The 24603-nt window shown below is 39.1% G+C and overlaps 1 protein-coding gene across 1 annotated transcript; it reads right to left on the bottom strand.

Moving 5' to 3' along the window:
• Window positions 1–2933: 2933 nt before the first annotated feature.
• Window positions 2934–13917, bottom strand: LOC135467937 (uncharacterized). Its single transcript, XM_064745873.1, has 9 exons — window positions 13815–13917; window positions 12604–12846; window positions 10852–10910; window positions 10313–10449; window positions 8045–8142; window positions 7102–7326; window positions 6630–6683; window positions 6110–6133; window positions 2934–4719 (listed from the first exon to the last, which is right to left on the bottom strand). Exons 1-9 carry the CDS (start codon window positions 13879–13881, stop codon window positions 4640–4642), a joined length of 987 nt encoding a protein of 328 aa, XP_064601943.1. The 5' UTR covers window positions 13882–13917; the 3' UTR covers window positions 2934–4639.
• Between the last annotated feature and the right edge of the window lie 10686 nt (window positions 13918–24603).

Genomic DNA, 24603 nt, shown 5'->3' with positions numbered 1-24603 from the left:
CAGTTGTGTACAATTTCCAGGGTTCCAGATCAAGAAATTTTCAAACGAATTTTCACCATTAACAAAGTGTAATGCTTGGTCCAAGGCCAAGTTGTACAATACATTTCGTCCAAGTCAATAATCCTTAAAGCTGCTGAAACCAAACAAATCAATGCCAGCAAAACACAACCTTCTTGTACGGTGGCGGTAATAACATAGATGTAGACCGAAAGGTATGGAAGCCGTATAAGGTCGTCGTACCATCGTACCATTGGCCTATCGGCACGAAGCGATGACACGATACCACGAAACGATAGTACGATACAAGGATCGTGTCATCGCATCGTGCCAATCTTATCATCGCTTCGTGCCATCGTGCTATCGCTTTGGGCCATCGCTGGGCGATTGTGCGATGACACGATGGCAAAGATAATGGCCTTATCCGGCTTCCGTAGAAAGGCATGATGCGCAATAGATACAGTGCAGCTTACTTAACATCTAAACAATAAATGAAGTTGTGACCGAGCTTGGGAACTAACCATCCCAGAGGCCTGGTTGCTGTCCATTGTTTTACCGTGCTTGTGTATTAAATGTGATGACAAATGTAATACTGTGCTGTAGTCTTTCATATTATATAACCAGTCATTTGGAAACATCTCGACATCTTCCCCAAATCGACACATGTGTGAACTTTATTTCTGTCCTTCATTTTAACTCATGAAGTACTCAATCACTATCATTCCTTCTGATAAAATCAAGTGTATTTCATTTATTCGGCATCCTGAGGTTACGCTATAAAAATTACTGCGCATAGGAGATGTACACGTCACATTATATTGATGTGAATTTTTGCCACAATACTGCAGAATTTTGGTGTGTGACACAAAATAAAAAGTCTGTAATGATTTGAATGGGTATCAGTAATACACAGTCGTGTGAAATAATGTAGCAAGGGCAGTGCTAGCTATTGCACAGAGCGTAAATTCTCAAACTTATTCAGTAAAGTAATTAAATGTTATATTTTCTGCCCACTGACTTTTGAATTCGCATAGTTATGATACAATCAAGTGCATAATTCATCTAGTCAGTTCAGCAATGTAACTGAGGAAAAGCGACTGTTAATTTTGTTCATTTGTTAATTTGTTTGCTGTCTCCAGCGAACTTCAGATTTCACAAGTAGGAGAGTTTGGTATGTTGTAACTCGCCAATGTCGTTGGTTTTCTCCACCCATAAAAGTGGCCGCCATCGTAGAGGGAGAAAAATTCTTAAATATATGTTAAACAACAGTTTTATTTATTTACTTGTTATGAGTACTGAATTGACCAGAGGATAAACATACTTCTTTAATGACTGCTGGGGAGGAATAAGTACCTGTTCTATCGACTTAGCTTATGATATGGAAATCATGAATAAAGCATAAAATAATATTTTAAATGTCTTCACCAATTTCGCCATTATGAAATAATTTCAAGTTTGCCATACAAGAATGTTTCTTTGTTCCGTATTTTATGCCTCCATTTCTGTGTGTGGAATGATGTTATGATGTTGGAAGCGAATGTTTGAAGATCGGTTCTTCTTGTAGTGACGAATGGTAGGGCTATAAACATAGTCGGTTTGACGCTTTAATTATTAACCCCTGTATTGGTCTAATTCAAGAGTTGTTCCAATCGTTTCAATAGGTACGACCTATAAAACATAAACGCAATCGTATATGCGAAATATTCTTTAGTATAACTTTTTAATCTATTGTTAAAACAGACATCTCTATATCAGCTGTCAAACAAAGTGCACGCTCGGGGAAATGGCCCAGTGGCCTCTCACCAATGCGGTTGCTGTGTTGGGTTCTTCTCCGGTCGTACATGAGAAGGTCTGGCAGCAACTTGTGTATGGTCGTGTGTTCCCCCCGCCCTCAGGTTCGACCCGGTTTCCTCCCACTATACTGCAGGCGCGGAGTAAAACACTAATCAAATATATAGGTTAAACATGTTTCAAAGAAAATAAATAGATTGTTACACATACATTTTATATCAAAGAATAACAAACACAAAAGCTTATTGAAAAAATTTGTCCGTTTAATTGAAAGGTCCAATTTGTCAATACAAAGCCTAATGACGTTAAAAAAGCAAACAAATACAATTTTAGATCAGTTGTGCATGAAGCTGATTTGTATATACACAAACTAAATCAGAAACAACTCTGGTGGAAGTAAACCCGTCGCTCTGCCTGTATCAGTATAAGATAGATGGGTTGTGCCGGAAAATATTCAAAACTCTTTACTTTTAAATTGAATATATTTTACATTATGTTGCTTAAAAACATTGAAGACTATAAAAAAATTTGCCTTGTGGGTGTTCAAGAGATAGCGAGCAATTTGGTTGGTCAGTATTTTGCGTTTATATCTCGATGAACGTAGGCCACGCCCATGAATTGACTACTTTAAAAGTGGACCATGTCGTAGAATTAGAATTCACAATTTTGCACACGTTTTTCTTTTTTGTTCATACCCCATTTTGCATCAGAAAAGAATCTAATCAATTTCTTTAAATGAACACTGAACAAAAAGAAACATTCTATCTAATGATTATCTTATATACAACATCGTTATCTAAATCGACATCTTTCTTTCCGAAATCAAAATCGCCTGAATCACATGGATTGCAGTATTCTGCCTTCCTATCTGCTTCGGGCCATTCATTTGATTAGCACTTATATTGACCTCGGCCGACCTAAATCAGACGAAGTATAATGACACAGCTCCGCTGCCACCGACAGGTCAGCTCCGACGTTTAATAATTATTCAACTGTACCATACAGTCAGTGAACAATAATATTAATAGAAAATTACATCGATTACAATCTTTTTTCGACGTCGGAAGGCTCTGAACTTCAATATCAATACGTACTGTAAATTTTTATTTTATTGACCAACCCCCCCCCCCCCCCCTCCCAAAGAATAAAGAAACAAACACACACAAAGGGAGACCGATCCGGGTAAGCAGTCGGCCTGGCATAGTTAACTCTTGTTTTCCCCCATTTTTACGTCTCAAAAAATTGGGGTATACGGGTAGATATTTGGCTTCATCCATTAATATTTTTACCTGTATACCCCGGGAAGGTCGTCATATAACTAATGATATGTACAGAAATATATGTAAATTTTCCCTCTGGTACTCGATGGCATGGTTTATACTTTCATGGGACATTCCATTACATTTCGAAGTGTATACTGTACTTTCCCATGGCATGTCATACGATAGTGTTATGGAGATAAATTCCATAACTATGGAGTAAAAATTCTTTGGTGAAATACATTGTCTGATTAAGAAAGAACTTTAGCCACATCTGGCCTAATCTTATCAATCCAGCTGAAAGAAAAGTTCATTGAGTAGGTGTCAGAAATACGAACTTTACAGCCAATCAACATATACCCTAGCCGTTGATTCAACCGAAAACTTTTATCGGCGTCATGCACGACTTTCCGTTCATTCTTGACAGCCAATACCTTGTTCTCTAGGGTAGCATACCTCAGCATTTTACTTATATACATGTTTGCCTACAGATGGCATGTTTGCCTACAGATAACATGTTTGCCTACAGATGACATATTTGCCTAAAGGTGGCATATTTGTCTACATATAACGATGTTAGCACCCTTGATATTTTTCTTATCTATGTAAAGATAAGGAAAATAAATTGTCTGCAAACTCAAAACGTGATTGTTGGGTAATTTTTGTCTCAAACGGTGTGACAAAATGCCACCGAAACTGCAACAGGTTTTAAATGGAGAGCGCTGTGGCATTGGCTTGAGGCCATCCTTGGCCGAACGAAATTTTTGTCAAACCAAACGCCATAACAGTCTTGCGCTGATATTTACCCTGTTCTAACATTTTCATTTCATCAAGACATGCTTTTTATGTCACTCCAAGTACTATTTTGATCCAATAGCTACGCGAAAGTCTTCCTTCCTGCCAGAACATACCAGACCGTCATAGTTATCCAATCTGAAATTTTCCATTTGCGTAAATCCTCGAGCGGGCAAATATCTAACATGTTGATCAAATGTACTGAAAGTTAAGGGGTTAAACACAAGGCTGATCAACTTGAGCAATCGATGGAACCATCCCAGGAGTATTTTGTCCCCACGTTTCAATTTGACAGCAAATCGGCATCTTGCGGTTTCTGTCGCATTTGTCCCCATTCATACAGGGCGTGGAAAGTGCTTGTGTTATAACATTTAACCTGTCAATGGCCGTGTGTGCGGACTACCTACGCATCTTTGCTATCCATCATTAGGGAAGTTTCATGGGATACTGTATTTACATTAATATTCATCAGCTATTGAATCGGGTGGATGGGCTTATTCCTAAATGATGGATCAAGGGTGTTGACATAGCTATATGCAAAGTATCTGACTTGATAAAATGAACATGAGTTTTGCGTATGTGCGTGGAAAAGCATGCTTATGATCGATTCAACAAGGCAATTTTTGGCTCAAAATCTCAAACCTCAGTATACATGGTGTTTGGCCACTGAAGTTCCATTGTGATGGATTTGTCTTAACACATATAGAGGTGTTGCCTTTTAAACATGACATCACTTGGAAGAAATTGTACACGATTTCCACATGCACAAAAGGTGAAATATCCCTCTGCATTTTGTGTTACATCTCCTTCCAGACCAATGTCATAATGGCGGCGGTCATAAGGACTAAGGTCTCGTGCATGTAGAGTGGCGCGCCCCCTGGAATGTAATTGTAGTATTGATGTGAAATACTTATTTTTTTGTCAAAAGTAAAATTATAACATTAATGCATGATACACACCCTTACCCATAAAGACTGTTAAATTTCCAAGATGGTGGTTCATATGCCTTCACATGAATATCATTTAATCCATTGTAACTGGAGCTTGTGCTGAATATTTTTGTAGAGAAATAAAACAAATAAATATTCCCCAAATTCTTTTTCTTTCAAAAAAATCTAAAATTGAAACAAACGTCTCGTTGTCTGTCCACCAAAAATGTTAAAATGTATAAACATCCTAAATAACAGCACAGAAATATAGCAAACATATATAGCATTATATACAAAACATTAGGATCAGAAGTTATTTAAAGTGAACATAAAGTAAGCAACTAAAACTGAATTAATTAATAAAGTAGCATTCCAGAAATGTTCTAAAATATTAAAAAAAATTCTCCACCGCTTATCAACAAGGTAAATAGCAATCAATCGTCAGTACGTAGCCACTCATTTGGTGATGCCATTTTACCATGTTATAGCTATCTAGAATGACGTCACAAAACCTCGGAGCTCTCACGTACCATCAGTACTAAACAATGTGACATTAAGAAAATACAAAAAAGCCTGATACCCAAACAAAGAGTATCAACTCTGTTCCGTGTTCAAAGGCCGATATGTTTTTTCTAGTTTGGCGCTCGGTCAAGGCGATGTTCATGGACGCAAGCGTCGTGTTTTACGGGTCCTGTCATTCAGATTTTGGGAAGATATTTTCGTAATAAATCTGACTCTGCTAAGGAAAATAATGCAAAGTCACACTATTTTTCTTCAAGCAATAACTCTCCTGAGCTAGTTTTCTTGCCAGCTCACCCTGACAAGTTAATACAGTGTCCTGTCGAACATTTAAGCATTGTCACACGGGCAACCGTTCTTAGTTCCCTTCTCATAAATGCGTGATTCAAAATGCATCAGTTTAACACTTAAACTAACTGCAAAATCCAATTTATTGCATCGATATCCATTTTTTATTGCATCGATATTCATCTATCCACTATAAGAAAACACACTGACAATCGAGAGCTGATATGTTTTTTTGACGTAACAACCAATTATCACGTGACGCTTTCAGCGCTAGTGACTGGCCAAGTTCATAAGGGCTTCCACAACATGGCTACTCGGAGTGAATTGCCCCTCAGTGACATATATCCAGTACTGAACTTCATCCTCTCAGCTTTTAAAACTTTATAGATTTTTTTCTCTATTTTCCTGTGACAACTGTGACCTACATCATTTTTTCTATGTATATGGCGGCAAACTTTATGTTCAGTTTAAAAGAATGGAAAACGAAGTGTACGCTACATGATAAAGAAGAAATCAGAGAATTCAACTTACCATTAGTGGATTTATCAGTGCATGCTGGAAAATGAAACATTCACGTTTATAAAAACAAATGTACACAACGTTTATTAAAACAAATGTACACAACGTTTATAAACACAAACGTACACAAGTGCCGATATAAGCAAATGTATCATTTATTTCTAAGAATGAATGTGTCATTGTGTTGCATTTAATTACTCGATTGGATATCCTCACCTTTCTTAACGATAATTTTAAGCAACTAATAATTGTCAAATTGGTGAGTACAGTTAACCAGTGAATGCCACAACGACTCATCGAGTACGTGTTAACCCTCCTGGACGGCTCGATTCGAACTTGCAGTCTACCTGGTCTTAATTGAGCCGACGCCAAGTAATCACTTGTCAATGTGTTTCATTTAACTAGTTTTTAATGAGCAAGTTGGAAAATTATTATTTAAAAAATAGTAACAGCTAACCATTTCAAAAAGACTGGATTGAAAAGCAGATAAATTAAGCCCTGGATAGAAATAACTATGGAGAAGTTCACTTACTGGGTGTTGCGGGTGTATTTGGAGCTGGAGGCGTTGGCGGTACGTAGTTACAAGCTAAAATGTACACATATTTTATACTGCATTAAATTAGTACATTAGCGTCACATTACTGATAACATACCCATCTTTGCGGTTGGTTATTTACTATGTTTGTGAGCAGCGAAATTTCTCAACTTAACCACATGATCTGACTATATTACCTACAGGTTTCTTCTGTTTTCAAATCTCGGTGTGGAAATCACGCCACGCCTTCGAAAATGAGTTATTCTTTCTGTTGAAACCACTTCCAAGAGTTCAAACACACAGAAATGCGCGGAAGTCATGCAAAGCCTTCGTATAACTGACATCCCCTTTCTGACGAATATTAGGATAAAGGGAACAAACTTAAAGAAGCTTTGGGCATAAAACTAAATAAAGTTACAATTCCAGTCACAAGGATTGCTTTATACTAGAAATCAAATGGTTGACTCACTGTGGTTTTGTATGGTCGGGTAGAAGAGCCTATCGTCAATGTCATGGAGTGCCATCAAGCGTTGAAGCCAAAGTCCATTATGACCGGAAGCGTTGACGGAGCGGGTTCCCACCCAGCTCAGGTACTTCTGGCACGGACTGTTCTTGTTTACAGGCTTGTCTACACAACCCACGGCGAAGGTTAAGGACGTGTAGTCCGTAAACGCCACAATGAAATCATACTCTTCTGGTAAACACAAGTCATCAGATTATAACATTAAAGGGACAGAGGGAAATAAGATTTTCAGCTGTTTAAAGCTAAAATGTAGAAACTAAAGAAAAACTGAAAAAAAATTAAACTAAAGCGGCACGTTCTTCGAATTTAAATCATGTATTTTTCACACTAGCCTCCTTGGAAGCTTTGACCAGCTGTTTGTAAGGACCTGAAAATGAGGTAGACAACGGCTTAAGACCAGCTTGTCTTTCAGTCGCTAAGACACATAAGGTGAGAGTTCAGTTACAGCCTTAATTGGGCAGACAGTTTGTGAATTCTCTAACCAGCACTGGTCGTGGGGAACTGTAGTGACAATTAACAGTCGAAGGCGTTTGTGCGTTCGTTGTAGACCACTTCCATTTGGCAAGATGCCCACAAGGCAGTATGTCACACGTAATACAATTGAAAAATTCTTCAATATGGCGTTAGAAGAAAAGGCAACAAATAATACAACCTTTGTTTCCTCCTTTCTCCGAAATAACTGACATTTTCTTCCCACGTGCTTGGTAATTTTATAAATCAAATTTTAATCTGAAATTTTAAGATGTAATGGGATAAGCCATGGCAGAGAAACCCTAAACACGATGTCGCGTTACTCGTAATTTTTACAACGATGGCGCCCGTCTGTACACGAGCCCTGTCTCGACCATGGAAAGTCTCGAAGACAGTCACGTTATCTCGTGAAACCTACCAGCATCGGCTTCCTTTTTGTAGAAGAACTTGCCCGGGGTGTTGGTCATTATCAGGTATCGCGATTCGTTGAAACAACGCGAATTGTTCATCGCCTTTCTGTAACATAAAACAACAAGGAGTTTAACCCAGGCTTGAACAGTCTTGGTCATCAAAACGATTCTTGTTAAGTATAGGCCTAACTCAGCGCAAATTAGCCGTACTACATTCACAGCTTGAGACCTAATGTTTGATCAGAATATCCAGTCTATAGCTTTCGTGCGGTAGCGCATACGGGCCATTTTATTAGGTGGCCAAGAGATCTAGGGATATCTATTCAAATCGTTCGGTTTTAACTATTTTTCTTTTTTTTTTCTTTTTGGGTGTTTTTTTTTTCTTTTTTTTTTAAACCTTTAAGAGCTGTAAAAAGAAAAGTTTTTATTGGATGTTGCTGAAATTTGGTGATTTTAGGAACAAGGTTACGAGGCAAATCACGGCTATTTTTGGTTAACTTTGGTCACGTGACATGACGGCCATCTTGGATTTTGATTAAAACCTTTAAATTTCTTCTTCTCAAGAGCCAACAAAAGGATTCTTTTGAAATTTGATATACTTGTAGAGTGCACAAGTTCGAAAATATCTTGGACATACACTGAAAACTTTGGAAGCTCGCTATTGGTCGAAATTATCACGTTATACACATGTCTAAGATTGGTAATGTTTTTCATATGTGGCAACGCCGATTCCAAATCTGCTTTTGGATTTTGTTTATCTTTGTAACTTTTTGAGATATGGTCAAAAACTTTTTCAGTCACGTAATCTCAATGGCCTGTAACTCGAGAACTACGCAAGCTACAGATCTGAGACTTGCGCCAAATCGTAGCCCATGATATGTAGTTTCTGCTGCATGCCAACCGATTTGTGGTACGAACCGATTTTCTATAGTTTTCTCATTAGAAATATTTAAATGACACCACCCTACTTCGGAAATAGAAATGCGCATTTAATATAGACTTTGAAGGTAACTGTGTATCACTATACATGTGCTGCATGTAACCTGCCTCATGGGTCGGCCGCCTGTCACTTAAACAGAGAAATGAATAACTCTACTTCCTGTCCAAAGCTATCAACGGACAATTTTCAATGTTTGCACGTAAAGCCAGCCTTGTTCGCAGTGCATTATGGGTAGTTCTCAACAATCCCGACGGCATTCCCCCATAAACCCGTGCTATCACCAATACAAGCCCAAAGCCATGGCCAGATATACGAAAAATGTCTATCCATGACGAGCCCAAAACATGTTACTCTTATTGTGCCAAATTCAACCGTTACAGAAATATCGCGGTTTCCAGTTTCTATTCCTTACATGTCCGTATGGAAGAGACGGGCTTTAGGATGCCGCACAGAAAAGTAACTATGAAAGCATACGGCATGGCTAAGGATCTTTTGTAAAGACACAACACCGCTTATTCCTTCTAACTTTTTAGACCAAAATTTCATATCTGTATAGTCGCCTAGCATTTCGTATCACCTACATGCACTCTGTCCGCACCCGCTCTCAAAACTGAACTGAGCCTAGGCAAACAAGGTGGGACACTAGAGTGGGGTGATTGCACACCATGTGTCGAGCAACCTGAAATGTACATACTTAACCAGGTGCAGTGATCGCCAAGGCCTAATCAAAACGCGGTGGTGGTTTTCGGCACTAGACGCATTGTATATGACATCTGGTAGTGTGGGGTTCATACCCAGTTGATTTTTTTTCATTTTTGTCATGCTTTTTCTCCACGTTGCCTATTTTTGTAAACACTGTTACAGTTTGTACATGCAGGCTGAATCTGTTGAATTTTCCATTGTCTGTGTACTTTGGCAGCTGAATAAAGCCATTCGTTGTTATGTGTGTTAGCATCTGTTGGTAAACAGATGTTCTGCAAAGCTTAATTTTTCCGATCATGGTAAATTAGTTCAGTGCATTACTTTTATAGTGTTTTCTTATTTGATGATCAGTTAGGCCTTGATGCTTGACCACCGGTGTCGCTGTAAGGAACGTAACAGCTTTAATTTTTTTAGAACTACATTATCAAAAATGTTTAATTTCCACACAGGCGGAAATTGCCAAAATACCAAAGTTAATTCCACCCCTTTCCCCTGGAGCATGACCCCAAGCAAATAAGAATAACCATTATTTCTTACCAGGGTCTGCTCTGTATGATGGATCGTCTTAAGAGTAAACTGGCGATCTGGAAAACACTATAATCAGTGTCAATTCTGTAAGATTTTAAGGACTGACCTTGCAGATCTTGCCAAATGAATAGATCCATTCTCTTGCCACCGTAAGGAAAATCGAACATTCTGGTCTGACTCAACACGAGGGACTTGATAGGCGTCCAAGGGAATGAACTCTTGCTCGTACCACATTCCCATAAACTGGAATCAGAATACAGAAAATAACCAATCATTTGGTATAATCAGGGGCACCGTCTGCCGACAATTATTACGTTCGCTAGTATGAACTACTTAGAATGTGAAAAACCGCTGAATCCTGCTTACACAATATTTAACCCCCGTCTTTTGTAATCCCTCACACTCTTTAACTTCTTTAAATGAAGACACATGACAGTACTAACTTTCACCTGTCGTGGGAAAATTTAAATCAAACAGATTTGTTCCTAACGGACACATTCTGTTGGCGACATAATTCTATACAAATTATACCTTTATAGTATACATTTTTACATTTAAAGAAGCAGTGATTATCCATAAAAATACAGTAAAATATTACATTTAATGTCTTTAACTAGATAACATGGTGTTTGGCGGATGTCTTACCTTACTGATATTAAAGGCTGGTTGTGGCAGCCAGAACTTGGACTCCGGGAAACGGCATCCTGAAACATTGTCGATGAGAATCACCTCGGTGTAAAAACAATAAATACTGGAAGCTTCGCAATGTACCTGTGTTTTGTATACGTTTCTAAACATGGATAACTGGATAATGATAGTGGACTGCAAGGTATTTACTAAGAGATAGCATACCTCTACATATATCATTGTGACTCGTGACTTTGTCTTCAACGTGTTCACTTCGTTGCGACACGGTCTGAAAACTGATTTCATTCATTGGCCTTAAACATTCCATGCGTCTTTACAACATCATTGAAAACATTTGATTGCTACCCTACCTGATTTTGTACTTTACATCCTTTTTTTAGCTCTTTGGTGATATGTCTTAAACATCGTTTTGGGAATTGGCCTGGCAATTACTGACCTGAAACGTCCATTCTGGTTGATGGCTGATAGGTTTGAACCTACACGTCGAAGCAGACATTTGTATATCTTTATTCCTCCTGTGTTTTTTGAGAAATACACAACTAACCACGGATATTTTTGATCATTTATCTCTTAGGGTGGCTGAAAGGCTCTAGCTTTATGAATGAGTTTTGATGTCTTATACAGAGTTTTTGGTTTATGGATATGTTTGTCTCTAGGTAGCTTCAAATGTTCCTTGGTTTATGGTTGAAAACTATCTAAGTTACTGCCTGAGAAGGTTCCTTATGGGCAGAATAATCCCTCTAATTGGCTGAAATGTTTCCTTGGTTTAACAATAGATTATGCCAATAACTCAAGGAACCTTTTCAGTGTCATTCAATAGTTGGAAGAGAATGCTACAGGTGTATGGTTAAATTGGCTGAAAAGTATCCCTTATGGACAAGTTATATCAATGAGTCACTGGAAATGAAGCGTGATAAAGGCTCCTTTTATTATGGACAGGCTATGTGCCTGAGTGGGTGATAAAGGCTCCTCATGAATATAGACAGGTCATGTTCCTCTGTGAATGATGAGTAACCTAAGAATGTCTAAAAAGTCCAGATTCTATTCACTACTCTTGAAACTGAACGAAAGGGTATCTGATTGTGGGCAGGTTATATAGCTGAAAAGGTTATGTGTCTGGGTGGGTGATAAAGGCTCCTTTTATTGTGGACAAGCTGTTTGCCTGGGTGGGTGATAAAGGTTCCTTTGATTATGAACAGGTTATTTGCCTGGGTGGGTGATCAAGGTTCCTTTCTCTATGAACAAGTTATTTGCCTGGGTGAGTGATCAAAGCTCCTTTCACTATGGGTTATAAAGACTCATTTGATTATGAACAGGTTATTTGCCTGGGTGGGCGATCAAGGCTCCTTTCACTATGGGTGATAAAGACTCATTTGATTATGAACAGGTTATTTGCCTGGGTGGGTGATAAAGGTTCCTTTGACTATGAACCAGTTATTTGCCTGGGTGGGTGATAAAGGCACATTTGATTATGAACAGGTTATTTGCCTGGGTGGGTGATCAAGGCTCCTTTGATTATAGATAGGCTCTTTGCATCGGTGGGTGATGAAGGCTCATTTTAATATGGACATGTTATCTGCCTATGTAAATGATAAGTGATACAGTTATTTATTTATTTGATTGGTGTTTTACGAAAATATTCTAAATTGGCCTACCTATATTCTCTGAACACAGGTGCCGACCGTTTGTACTAACTATGAAATTCTGGTTACTATTAATCGATATATACTTTCCAAGTAAATTTCTTACGTTCTTTATTATGGACGATCATTTCGTAGTGGGAAACGTTGCTGCAGAAGTAGTCGAGTCTGTGATCTATTCGCCAGTCTACGTAATCACTAAGGGGCTCCCAAATATAACGTGCAAAAGCCCAGCCATTTACTTTATTATCCGGGCAAAAACCTGTAGTCTCGTTTAGTTCAGAGAGACACCCATAGGCCACAGCATAATTAGTATAGTCTGTCTCCAAAACCCAGAACATCAGCGTTTGGTCTGAAAATAAAATACAAATTATTTATTTCCAACTTTCATGTCTAAAAAAATTTATGTGCGCTTCTTGCCGTATGTATTTAGACGAAGATTCGAAGCCGCTTCGTCATTACACGTTATTATAGATCAAGTCGTTCCACTGTAGACTTGAAAACGCTTTTGTATTTGTTGAGGCGGACTTAATGTTTTGCACCTAAACTTTTTAAAAACTTTTCTCGCGACTTGGCGGCTATGTTGTATATTCTGCAACACGAAAAAAATCGGCTGATGCGACTGAGCTAAAATTTAAACTGCACAAAACCTAGGTATGTTCATTTGTTCATGAGGACTTTCTCGTTTTGGAAATGGCTTGTAACCAAAAAACTCGTGTTTGGGTGGGAGTAGGGATGGGCAGCAATAATTTCTACATTTTTTCTGAGCGGAAGATAGTCTTCTTTGATACAGCTGTGAACGATTTTGGACGATTCTCAATATGCATTTTTTCTCAAAACCGGAAGTGGGCATATTCCTTTACCCAATGAAGCTAGAGACGCCTCATCCCAAGGGAAGGTTACAAATTTTACATATCCGGAAATGACGTTATCAAACTGGAAGTATTAGCTTATATACCAAAAGAAAAATTGTCATATTTAAATACTTCAAAACTGAAGAAATTCTGCAGTTAAAACGACATATATTTCGAACTTATGTGAGGGAAAACTGTTATATTTGAAACTCGATTTCTTCAATGGGATTTTGTCTGTGTCTAAAATCGTTAAACTGTGTCAATAAATACAGGACAGGGAAGATGTACGCTTTCCAATTTAGTTGTTTATATTCTAATGAATAAATAAACCATTCAGTTAACCGTAAATAACGTAACATATGCCGGACATACCAGCTTGAAACCCGGCTTCGCTTCTTTAACAGTTAAGTTGTTCTTTAAGTTGTTTCTGAAAGAATAATGTTTTTGGAACAACAGAATAACCTACTTGAATTATTGTCCATCTGGAACTCCATTTTGGCGCTCTGGTTCGTACCGGCATACGGTATGTACATTTTCCCTTCCACTGTGTCGCAATTCAAAGAGCCCTTGTTCCTAATAGATCAGGAATAGAAAATAAGGAATGAATGAATGAATGCTCGGGGTTTAATGTCGTATTAAACAATTTCATATGAGAAGGAGAAGTCATTAAGTGTGTGTACATGTATTGTCTCTTCTTGTGGCAGGACGAGTCCATGCCTTCAAGGTGCTGCCACCACAGAAGTATCATGCTGAAGACACCAGACATGACACCTCACCCAGTCACATTATACTGACACCGGGTGAACCGGTCCTGTTTCTTTGCTCTCACCTTTCTTTGCTGAGCACAAAGCGAGGCAGTGACAAATACCATTTTAAAGTCCTTGTTATGACCCGACCCGGAGTAGATAAGGAGAAAATATACATAAATAACTACAGTTATTGAGAGAAAGAAGTGGAATGTAACAATACAGAACAAAGAGGTTAAACTATGCCATTATGTACACGTGTACAAGTAGCAGAGAAACGAACAACGCCTGATATATAGTTAAACAAGCCATGAAAGAGTTAAGTTGTGACGTGATGATGGAAAAGAGCAATAGATGGTGGAATAAACCATGTGATGGTTATTTCATAGTTATATATATGGCTCACAATGGCTTTTACCCTTATTATATTTCATGTGTAATGATTATTCATGATTACAGATGGTAAGAAAAGACTTGGAGGTTGATCACCGATTCACTTCACTTCAAATGACCAAACTCTCCCTGGTTTGGCTGCGCTTTAAGTCAGTAGGTTTGATAGGTGTTTGCAAAGTTCAGTGGTTTAGGCCTATTTGTACCAATAGTCCAGACTGCCGTCATAAAATTGATAAAAATGACATTGAAAAAACATGACATTCAAGAAGTTAGTGGGACTAGCACTGTGATCTTTTATTTATTGATGGAGGAGACATGCAAGATTGTATAATGCATGTCAAATAGGTCGTTGTTTTCATACAATTTATAATGCCCCATTATAAGCATCTCAAATACCCTTTCCCATCGACAGTGACACCCTACTTTTAATATATTTCCCATGTCTTCCCTAAAATCTGCAAATGAAGATTTTGGAATTCACCTAATTTACAATTACCGGGGAAGAGGAAGGGAAGAAAAAGTTTGATGGGAGATGAAGGGAAGACTCTTAGGATGCCTGGAATAGGGCATTAGATAATGAGTTAAGGGAGAGAAAGGGATGGAAGATGGTGGAAAGAGGCATAAAAGATACATCATACATCACAGATTGTTAAAAGATGCACATCGTGGAATACAAAATGGCGAAAGATGCTTCTAAGATTTCAACAATCTCTTTAGAACCTTAGTCATACAAAACGAAAGACGGTACAATAAAAAGTCTCACGTGTCTGGAACTATCATTACCTGCTAGTGGTGTAGGTTGTATACGTCTCATTATCAGACAGTATAAACGTAAACACTAAATCTTGGAAAGGCAATGGTGACGGGAACGCGCTGCTGGGGAGGTATTTGTAAGCGTACCATCTTCCTGCGAACTGTTAACAGAGAACATACATAACATTTGTCAACGGCACTTGCTCGGGTCAAACATCCAAGTTTAGGTACAAAGAAAGCTTTTTATTCTTTCATCGAAAAGAATTGGAAAGAAGATACAAAAATGTAATGCAATGTATCAAATGAATAAATGAGCCTGAAAATAAAGATATATTATGTACTGCAGTTTGAATTAACTACTGGGATAATAATTTATGTTGTTAGGCATCTGAAAATAATGGCGGCAGGGCTTCCATCCGCCATCTTGGAAAGCCACTATTCGGTTCAGTGTGAACCATGATATATGATAATAAAAATTTGTTCAATCTTGACTAACTATACACTGATAAATAGAGAAAATCGGCAGTCGATCTGTAGTGGTTTTCAGTCGATACACATGGCCGTTTTGCCGGACTGCCCAGACCGGATCTCAGACCGACAGACCGTCGCTCAAACTGCGCCCTTCCTGTGTGATTTTATATGTTTACCCTGGTCGGAGTATGTGTACGCTATCTCGAGTGTTATATGTGTACTCCAAAGATTACCTCGAGTATTGTATGTGTACAATAATTGAAGTAGTGTCTGTGTAAATGTATAACAGTGGCCTTAATGAAGGCATTCAAAGAGTATTACACAGTTACATTAACAAGAGTACGAAAGGTAGTTTGCATTTACATTAACCCGAGAACTAAAGGTTTAAACTTAATTGAGAATTGTATAGCCTTTCTTAACAGAGCTCTGAGCATTGTACATTAGGAGTGATTCTTACAGATTAATTACACCATTAAGTTTAAGAACAAGTATCAAACTGATTGGCAATAAAAATCATTCTAATTCTAAACCTGGGCTTATTAGTTCAAAACCCGATTGTGAATTTATTACCGGTCATATGAATTAAGACCACAACAAAACGCGCAATGTTAATAGCTCACGTACGAAATTCTTGTCATTTCTTTGTTTATGTTGTTAGATACAGTGAGAAGGTGCGATCCTTATTAACTGATTCTGATCCCCATATATAGAGAGCATCAGACGATATAACCGTACGATTTTTGCACTGACTGTCCGTCTGTAATCGCGTTACATTGGGAAATTTGTATCACATCGCGTGGCCACTCGTGCAAGAATGTCACAAGGCTGGGGCAGAAAGAGGTATTATAGCTACGCAATAAAGAGCCCTCGATTTCTATGCTGTCATTTAAAACCACCGCCTGGTTAACTTTGTAAGGAAAACTTTATGTCCCCTGGAACCAGATATGCCCTTGCAAATTGTAATCAGTTATTTATCGTCTACAGAAGTTGTTCTGGTAGCCTCAGAAGGCAACATTACACAGCTGAAATTGCCGTGAGTCCATGGAAGTCTGTATCTATTCAACGTGTTAGCGTGACTGTCAGTAATGAACCCAGTAACATCAGCTCTAGTGTCTGACATTAGCTAAACAACGTCATCTAACCGTGACAACCGTTTTGTGTCCACAGGTATATTCCAATACCTTATGTATCAACATGGGACTATCAATGACACAGTGGACAAAAGACAGACGACTAAGACTTATCATTGCATTTACAAAGACTTTTCAAAGGAACCCTGGGTATGTCCTAACGTAGGCTATAACCAACACGTGGCATGCATACATATATATTGACATTATAGCTAACATGTAGGCCATCTGGGCTAGGGAAGAAATACCCACACGCGATGCTTTACTCTTTACACAAAAGGATCGGCAAAAGAGGGAATTGTTGGGTGATGTTTTTTTTTCTATGAAAATATTCAACGCTTCTTCAATTCATCACAAGTACTTAAATATTTTGACCTTCGGTTTAAGGAAGGCGCAAAAGTGTGATGGAGAGATGAACGTTCATGTATTTTTGATAAGTTATACTGCTGAGTAAGACTTAACAGGAGAGCGCCTTTGAAACAACCTGTGTGACCTTGACCTCATGGTCGGCTGCATTAACCAGTGACACGACTTTCTTTCACTCTTGTGCTTTACGTAATGCATTCCTTCGTGCAATAAATACATGACCTTGTTCAGCTTTGCTTGCGTAGGTTTAAATAAACCTTCGCATACGTATCTGAATGCAGATACGGTGGGTTTAGCCCTCGCTATACATTGCATGCGTAAATTGATTCGTTCAATTACAAGACACCGATAGATTTGATCCAACTTCTGTTCAGATGTTTTTATTTTTTTTATTTATGTTTATTTTATCATTTCTTTCCGCCCAAGAAATAATTTGCAACAAAAGACTCAACGAACTGTCTCAAGTAAAAGTATCAAATTATACAAAAATTTCATCCCTCATACGATGCTTTGAGGACACATTGTGAAAACTCATCAGCATTTTCATCTACTCAGCAAATTTGTTGTATACACGTATGCTCACTATACAACAACCCGTGGCATAGTGGTTGACATGCCAAAGCAGTTTAATTACCCAGGAACTTCTCCAATGCGACCAATGTGAGTCCAGCTCGTCATGGCTTTCACTCCAATTGTACTTAAGAAGGTCTGACAGCAAGCTACAGATGGTCGGGAGGGTCCACCGGGCTCTACCCGGTTTCCTCCCACCATAAAGCTGGCCACCGTCTTATAAGTGAAATATTCTTCAGTACTGCGTAAAACTCCAAATAAAAATAAATAACATACGATGTACAGCTGTCACTGAACAATTTTTGGATTCGCTTAATAAACACAAAATCATACATGTAAGGTATTTTGTTTGATTAATAGAGCAGTCGAGCCCTCATAACTAACCAGTGTCATATTTGGCCAGATGAGCTATTTTACAATACTTGTGGTTAAATCACATATCCACCTGGCCTGTTTACGAATTATTATACCTACGGTGCATTTTGGAAATCCAGAGAATCGCGAGGCTTTCCGGCATTCCTACACATATTTGTGACTTCAGTCCCCAATTGCCCTTTGAAGTTTTCTCGACTCCAGTCGCCAGGTGCTCGTGTATAAGACACAAGGATACCTCACGGTAATCTTGCAGGCGCTGCACCTCGGCAATCACAGGGAGCCGTGAGATATCTGTATGAATTTTATACATCGTACGGGGTTTGTATGGGACTCCCTAGAACATTGTAAGGAAACTCCCGTGCGACATATCTTGGAAATAGTGACATATCATATGACGAAAAGGAGTCATTGGGTGTGTGCATACATGTATACTGTGTCTTGTAGTGTTCATGCCGCCAAAGTGCTGCCGTCACTGAAGTATCACGCCCAAGACACCAGACATAACACCCCATCCGGTCGCATTATAATAACACCGGGCTAACCAATCCCTGCTCAAACTTCTCAGCGCTGATCGCCAAGCCAAGCAACAAGTACGATTCCTAAAATCTTTGGTATGACCCCCAAACTTGATCCCAGGCCTCCCGACTTCAAGGCGGACATTCTAACCATTAGGCCGCAATGTAAAGTAAAACATCAAACGCTCAATCATACTGTTAAACTGGCGCATGTCTCTCTTTTGAAATACATCGGTCATTAAAATGTTGGTTTGTCGCGGTCTAATGCAAACATAGAATCACGTCATATAAATGTGGTCCTCCGGCTTGTTTGGGCGACAACGTGACATTTCAGGTATAAAATGTTGCTTGCATGCATTACTGCTTGACATATATTCGTGTTTAACAAAATTGTGACAATTAGATACGATAAAATATACATTGGTCAAAGCCAAAAACCCAAAATTTTTCACTGCGGCAGGCCCGAGTTAAGCCGAAGGTAAACTTTTCTGTTAACATGTTTGATTGATGCCTAAGGCCGTATATTCAAGAATATTTGACATGGCATATGACCTTGATCATTGTCATGGGTGGAGGAAGCATAACAGTGCGGAGGAACCCCTCGGCCTCCAGCAAGTAATTGACGAGCGTTAATATGCAATAGTTTGCGAAAGGGCACTTGACCTGAGCGTCGTGGCTAAAGTGAAAAAGTCTCAAAACGAGTACGCCACTCGATCTCCATGAAATAGATAAATATTATGCAGAGTACTCTATAAAGGCAGAGGAATTTCAAACTTCTCTGTCCGAGGCTAGGATAAAAAAAACTATCCAGGCAATGATTCAAAAGATGAGCAGTTTTATTTATTTATTTATTTGATTGGTGTTTTACTCCGTACTCAAGACTATTTCACGTACACAACGGCGGCCATCATTATGGTGGGGAAAAACCGGGCAGAGCCCACGACCATCCGCACTATGCTGACAGACCTTCCCACTTACGGCCGGACAGGAAGCCAGCACGAGCTGGACTTGAACTCATAGCGACCGCATTGATGAGAGGCTCCTGGGTCACTAAGCTGCACTAGCGCATGAGCATTTTTTAATCCAGCATTATGACATGGTATGCTGGCCAAAAATGAAAAGAATACAAGGTACTACAGAAGCTCAAATAGTAAATTATACAGTTGTTGCATGAAAGTATAGGGTATTTTCCTGCATTCTACTAGGTATTAAATTGTCAGTGTGTGTGTTTTTTTTTTCAGGAATAAAAAGAACTTGTTTCTTTTACCTTTTGAGGATCAAACTCTTTCACTTTGTATTCTTCGACTCGGCAGTTCGACCTGTGTGCGATGATGATCGAAATCGAAGAAAAGACAAAAGCTACAAACACGAGTATTGTCTGTATGCGAGTCATGTCGACTGTCTCTCGTCTTTTAGGCTCGTCTTTCTTCTTCCACAGGTGTTAGTCGAATACTCGCTTGACGCCAGTGCGCTCCGCTTGGTATTGTTCCCTGAAAACGTCGTATGACTTAGCTTGGGTGTAACATAAGACTGTAACTTCATCAGCCTGTTCGGAAGCGTCTGGGAGCTAAGTGCAGGCTTGAACTGTTATACATTTATTAGACAAGGGTGCACACATGTGAACTTAACCGTGACGACGAGAGGTCCACATAAAACGTAGATCGAAACATTTTATACAATTCAGGTAAAAGGTATTCACATACGGTCCTTCGTGGAGCATAAGAGAAGTGGATAAACCAGAGACATTTAAGACTTTTTATTTATTCCTAAACGGATATGACTGCAGGGCTAGGGACAGGTTAAGCAACTATGTTTGTCACGTCGACATGATGCTTTTATGTATAGTTGCAATGAAAGCACGACTGAAAACATCTATATTTGTATTTGACCTGTAATTTATTCACGCAGAAAGAGTTTCACTTTTCATTGGAATTTGTCTCCCCAGAAAAAGTGAAAACTTATCATTGCTTCTCTCTTACGTGTTAGCAGCTGTATGTACTATACACAAGGGAAAAAGTTAAGCACCCCCTGCTACGATCATTTGTTAATTAATTTCAATTTTTTAAATTTTGTCCCCATTAATTTCAACTGCAATGCCAGTAAATGGTGATGACAAGAATGATGTTCCTTTGAACGATTGTGGTCGTTCATTTTTGACAGTAACGCAAGAACTTAATGTTCTGCGACAAGAAAAAAATTTTCGTGTAATTATGCAAAATTCAGTGTGCTTGCCCTTCAAATTTTTGTACTTAATTTCGGCGTTGTGCAGTGTGGACTAATCTTCTGTGAACATGGCACGAATGCGTGTATCAGAGGAGCAAAGATGGCAAATTATCGGCACTCCGCAGGGTTGTTGATCAAAGCTATCGGGCGTCAATTGGGCTACCATTATACAGTGATAAGCCGATTGGTGAGAAAACACGATGAAACTAATGCTGTGAAAGACCAGCCACGCTTCGGCCGACCACCTGTAACATCACAGCGTGTAGACAGGGCACTGATCCGACTGGTACGTCGTCAGCCATTTGTATCAAGTCCATCTTTGAAGCGACCGTGGCTACGCAACAGACGTCTGTCCATAAGGACCGTGAGAAACCACTCGAAAGACGCAGGGCTTAGGGAAAGGAGAGTCATCAAACGCCCCTTATTGTCAGATCGCCATCAACCGATACGTTTGGCATGGTGTTTAGCACGACGAGGTTGCAGTTTGAGGACTTGGCGTAGAATCCATTGGTCGGACGAAAGTCGGTTCTTGCTCAACGTTACAGATGGACGAATGAGGGTTTGGACGCACAAGAACATAGCGTATACACCTACGAACATCCACCCATATGTTTCTTATGGAGGGGGTTCTGTAATGGTTTGGAGGTGCATCTCGCACGACTGCAAACTGGACTTGGTCACTATACGAGGAACCTCACAGCAGTGGCGACAGTTACCCCTTCGGCAGATCCGACGTCTCACTGGAGTGATGAGACGCAGATTGGAAGCTGTCATGCGGACTAATGGGGTCTATACGCGCTATTAACCTTTGTCTCTAAGGATTTATGTTCTAAACACTCCAAGTGACATTTTTACTTAAACATTTACGCCCTATGAAGCAAAGTGACATTTTTACTTAAAATGTACGCCCTATGAAGCCAGATGACTTCTGAAGTTCAATACATACAAGCCACTTTTATTTTGTGAAAAATACAATTTTGGTTTGGCTAACGATATCCTGAATAAGTCTAATGTCATTTATGGTGTTTTCTTATTGACAGAACGTTGCCCTTTTTGATCACAACCGTTGCCGCGATATCAGTTTGCCAATAATCTCCCAACACCAATGATTTTATGTGTCAGTGCAGACTTTCCAGGAGGTGGTTAACTTTTTTCTTTGTGTATATTTATATATAGCATAGAAGTCGGGAGACCCCGGGATCATACCAATCATAAAAATGGTACTTGCTGCCGCCTTGCTTGGCGCTCAAAATTGAGAGGTTAGACGAAGGAAACATGACTAGTTGACCTGGTGTCAGTATAATGTGACTGGGTGGGGTGTCATGTCTGGTGTCTTCGGCATGATACTTAACACCTGTTGTCATACAATAGCCGCAGTACTTTGGCGTACAGTAGAAGCAGCACTTTGATGGCATGGACTCGTCCTGCCACAAGACACAATACTATGCCCGTATGTACAAACACCTAATCACACATCGTCGTCATATGACTGAAAAATAGTTACTTACAACAATAAACCCCGAGCATAACATTTTCTTACATATTCTTTTCAGAACTGCGTGGTGTGTTATATGTCGTGTCTGTGATGGGTCTGCGATTATCGACTTGAAAGGAAGGCCCCGCTGTGGTTTACGAGCGATATACGAATATCGCACGCCTAAATTCTATACATTTGGCTGTTAAGTCCTTGGAAAATGAGTAGTTACACGTGGATCCCACCCCCACCGACTAGTGTACGCTCTGATTATTTCTTTATATGTGTATATCACTAACATATCTCCGAAGAAGGCTGAAAGGTAACCACGAACTGTGTATGAACCTTTGTAAGACTGCGTAACTGACTAGCTGGCGACTAAATAGTGCAATATCAGTCAAGCGGCTACACTTCCTCCTTCCTCCGTTCGATATACGCAAGAATGACAGGTGCCGTTTCCACTTGTCAAATTTCGAAACCAAACAAAAGGCTCCAATAGGTCAAGAGTCAGTAAGGTACAGAATGACCAATGTGAAGAATTCGAAAAACAAAAATGTCGTGGGGGGTCCCGATGTAGGTCAAATGTAGTTACCGTTCCAACCTGAATACATCCATTGTCGCCTTACATAACGATGAGATTATCTGGGCCCATATATAGTGATACTAGTATCCTGGCTGTTTGTGCATTGTCATTGTGTAAGAAGTTGAAATTGTAAGGGCATATACGGCCATGTGGGTTTTTTTATGGATTCTCCGGTTTTTCCGCATGGTATCCCTACATACATGTGCCATATAGCAGTGGGTAGATAACGTGGGAACATGCAGGTCGGTGTGGTTTTGTATGACACTGAAACTGTGAAAACCCATAATTGGCATTTATGGGTATTAAATATTATCATCTTACAAGACGGTGAAATTGCCTATAGATGTATTATAGGTTATATAGGGCTTTGTACATTGACGCCGTGAACCTTACGATGAAAACTTAAAACTTTTAATGCATTCTGTCCATGCTTTTTCTGCAAGCTTACATTATGCTGAAATTGTGTAGGTCTTTAGGGTGATTGCTATTCTGTGCATTGTTTGCGTATATCAAGTTGAAATTGTGAAGGTATGCAGGTTAATGTTGCTAACATAGCTTTGAAATTGTTTTTCTGTGTTTAATCTGCTATCGTTGAAATCACGACGGTCTACCAGGTGATATTGCTTTTTTGCGTTATTTGTTTACATAACGTTGATATTGTTAAGGTCTTCAAGGTGATATTACTTTTTTTGCCTTATTAATTTAGATAACGTTGATATTGCGAAGGTCTGTGGGGTGATGTTGCTTTTCTGTGCTTTATTTATCTTCCTATATGTGATACCGTATTACTTTTCCACGCTTTATCTCTTTACATGATGGTGCAATTGTGAAGGGCACCATACGAGGTGGTATTGTTTTTTCTGTCCGTTATGTCCATACTGTTGAAATTTTGAAGGCCTATATACGATATCATATTGCTTTTCTGTCCGTTATTTGCATTCTGTTGAAATTGTGAAGGCCTACATACGATATCATATTGACTTTATACGCTTTATCTCTTTACACGATGTTGGAATTATGAAGGTCATCACACGAGGTCATATTGTTTTTCTTAATATTTACGTGCATACATAACGTTGAAATTAGGATGGCCTACAGGACGATATTGCCATTCTGTGCTTTTCTTCTAACCTCATTATGGTGACATTAAGTAGGTCTACTAGATGATATCGCTTTTTGAGCATCGCCTCCAGTGCTAGATAGCGAAATTGTATATGCCTCTTTGGAAATTCAGTCCATTGATAAGTAATGTCTCAATAAACAATGCGATAAACATTGTCTGCTGATCCATCATGCAGACCTGGGCCTACTCTGTCTGGGGCACTTCATGCTACAAGGCAATTAAAGATGCCTTTGCGTGAACAAGAGAGTCTGGTGGTTTTCTGAAAATACTAATACTTGGCGGACAACAGCACCATATTTGGCACATGGCTACATTAGTGCCTATTAATTGTTGTCTCGTAGTGTCACTAAATTCAAGATGACCGAAATCAGTGACATCATTTCGATTTCCTAGGAATAATAACAAACCCAAGGCAGTTGCCAAATATGTTTTTTCTTTCTAATTAAATGATACTTTGGACATATAGTAGTAATAATAATGTATTAAATATTATAATATCTTGTCCTGCCGTCATTCCACTGAGTGGCAAAATT

Source organism: Liolophura sinensis, chromosome 6 (genome assembly GCF_032854445.1).
Source record: "Liolophura sinensis isolate JHLJ2023 chromosome 6, CUHK_Ljap_v2, whole genome shotgun sequence".
Classification (NCBI taxonomy): Eukaryota; Metazoa; Mollusca; class Polyplacophora; order Chitonida; family Chitonidae; genus Liolophura; species Liolophura sinensis.
The sequence above is the reverse complement of the archived record's forward strand: the minus strand, read 5'-3'. Positions and strand labels throughout refer to the sequence as shown.

Coding starts and splice junctions, on each gene's coding strand:
- LOC135467937 (XM_064745873.1), bottom strand. CDS start 13,881: ATGTACATACCGTATGCCGGTACGAACCAGAGCGCCAAAATGGAGTTC. Junction 10,450..10,851: donor CAGCCTTTAATATCAGTAAG/GTAAGACATCCG, acceptor TTCTGATTCCAG/TTTATGGGAATGTGGTACGA. Junction 7,327..8,044: donor CAAAAAGGAAGCCGATGCTG/GTAGGTTTCACG, acceptor TGTGTTTACCAG/AAGAGTATGATTTCATTGTG.